The 2277-nt window shown below is 46.2% G+C and overlaps 1 protein-coding gene across 2 annotated transcripts in view; it reads right to left on the reverse strand.

Moving 5' to 3' along the window:
* The window catches only part of Sgcd (sarcoglycan delta), a 389217-nt gene that overhangs the window by 148913 nt on the left and 238027 nt on the right, over positions 1-2277 (reverse strand). For both annotated transcript variants that reach the window (XM_021212905.2, XM_029546159.1), the window contains exon 4: positions 831-918. In XM_021212905.2, the coding sequence (XP_021068564.1) occupies positions 831-918 (88 nt within the window). The remainder of the gene's footprint in view (positions 1-830; positions 919-2277) is intronic.

The following is a 2277-nucleotide window of genomic DNA, read 5'->3' on the forward strand; positions in this document are numbered from 1 at the left end:
ATATATATATATATATATATATATATATATATATATATATATATATATCCCTGCTCCACCAAGGCCCAGGGATCTTTGCAGAAGATGGGGTTATAATCCCATAAGAGCTGGAAGAGAGAGAGTAGAGCTGTGAAATGCTGTCTTCTGGCCCTAATGAGGCTATCACTCTTACTAACCTAGCAGTTGTGTTACTTGCACAGGACTATAAGATCAAAGCAGCCCAAATCCCAGCATAGTTGAAGTAGACAATCTCCAGGGCCCACTCCTTACCAAGGAGCTACTGACAGTGGATAGTTGCTGGGGGAGAGAAAATTATTCTTTCTTGAAGATGTGGCCACTATGTTTTTCATAGCCTACTGAATATCCCCAAACCTGTGCATGTATGGGCATAACTAACAGAAATTAGTAGGTTATTAAGATTAAAAAACATTAAGTTGGGAAAGGCTGTGATAGGGAAAGCTGGAGGGAGGAGATTGAGAGGTATATATGATCACACTTCATTGTATACATGTATGAAATTATCTAAAAAGAACAAAATTTAAGAGGGTTTTTCTTGATTGAGGCAGCCGGCTCATGTTTAGGAGCCGTGAGCTACTGAAAACAGCTTTTCCACAAAATCCAGTGTCATGGCATTTGGTAAGTTAAACATGTAAATAGATAAGACAGTATCTTTTGGTAGACTCAGAGGGTACAAGCTGAGTTTTCTTTCTCTACACTGTAAATGGCTGGCATAGCTTTGTTCAGGTTCATGTGGTATTTCACGGGAAAGTAAAATATGCTTTGTCTGGGTGGGGATGGACCAGCCATTTGTCTATTTGTTCTTCTCTTACCTGTCACCAGCTGAGTCAGCACTTTTGTCTGATCATTGAGAATGTTCACTGTCACGTTCCTGGCAGATTTGAAGTATAGGGCATTACCCTGTAATAAGAAAGCAGAAGACAATCATGAAGGTGGCAGAATGCTACAATGAAGGAACTATAATACTAACTCTCCAAAGGGATGACCTGCCTTTAGCCATGTCCTGGATGATGCATTGTTACGTCTACCCCAGTAGTGACCCGAGTGACAGGCCCAAAAACCTGGACGCAGACCTGAGGTGAAAAGTTCACAGAAACTTAGTCTCCTGGAACTGTGGCATCCTGTATAACGAATGCTCCAATAATGTCCTTGCTTTAGTCAGTGAATGGATCTGTGTGCTTTCCCTCAGTATTGTTTTATTGGAGGTATCTCCAAGTAATGACTTGCCAAATACCTAAGCAAAATTGAACTTTGCTTCCTGGCCTTCACCAATGCCGTAGGTAGTCCTTGAGCTGACCCTGGACTTGGAATTCAGTAAGAATGTTGCCTACTCTCAATGCCTGAACTGGTAAGGGAGCCATCTTTGCTCCGGTGCCCACAGGTTCTGGTCGTTCCCAGAGAGAGGGCAGACTGCGGAAGGGACACAACTTCTGGGACCCCTTTTCCGGCACCAGACATCCTGGCACTATCCCCACCAGAGGAGAGCTGTCCACCTGGGAGTGCTCTCACTGCCTGAGCTGCTAAGGGAGCCATCTTTGCTCCAGTTCACCCAGGCTCCAGTCTGCACTGGCGAGAGTGTGGACTACAGAAGTTATACAGCTTTGGGACAGACAGAAGCAATCTAGCTTCTGTTTCTGGAGCCTGTTTCAGGCTCCAGACATCTGGGCACCTTCCCCACCAGAGGAAAGGTGGCCACCCTGGAGGCCTCTGTCTGCCAGAGCAGGTGAGAGAGACATTGTGTCCAGGGTCCCTCAGAGTCTAGCCTGTGCAGGTGAGTGCAAACTGCAGAGGTGACACATCTTCAGGGACAGGCCCCATTTTGGTCCTACATCTCCAGCCAGGAGGCAGATCTGAACGCCAGGATCTGAATGCCAGGCCTCTGTGCACCTTCCCGGCAAGAGGAGAGCTTGCCTGCGGAGAGTACTCTGACCACTGAGACTCAGGAGAGAGCTGGACTCCCAGGACTGCTGACAGAGGCTAACAGAATCACAGGAGGAACAAGCTTCAACCAGAGACAACTATAACAGCTAACTCCAGAGATTACCAGATGGCGAAAGGCAAACGTAGGAATCTTACTAACAGAAACCAAGACCACTCACCATCATCAGAAACCAGCACTCCCACCTCAGCCAGTCCTGGATACCCCAAGCCCCCAGAAAAGCATACCTCATGATGATGGTAGAGGACGTTAAGAAGGGCATTAATAACTCACTGAAAGAAATATAGGAGAACACTGCTAAAGAGGTAGAAGTCCTTAAA

Source organism: Mus pahari, chromosome 14 (genome assembly GCF_900095145.1).
Source record: "Mus pahari chromosome 14, PAHARI_EIJ_v1.1, whole genome shotgun sequence".
NCBI lineage: Eukaryota > Metazoa > Chordata > Mammalia > Rodentia > Muridae > Mus > Mus pahari.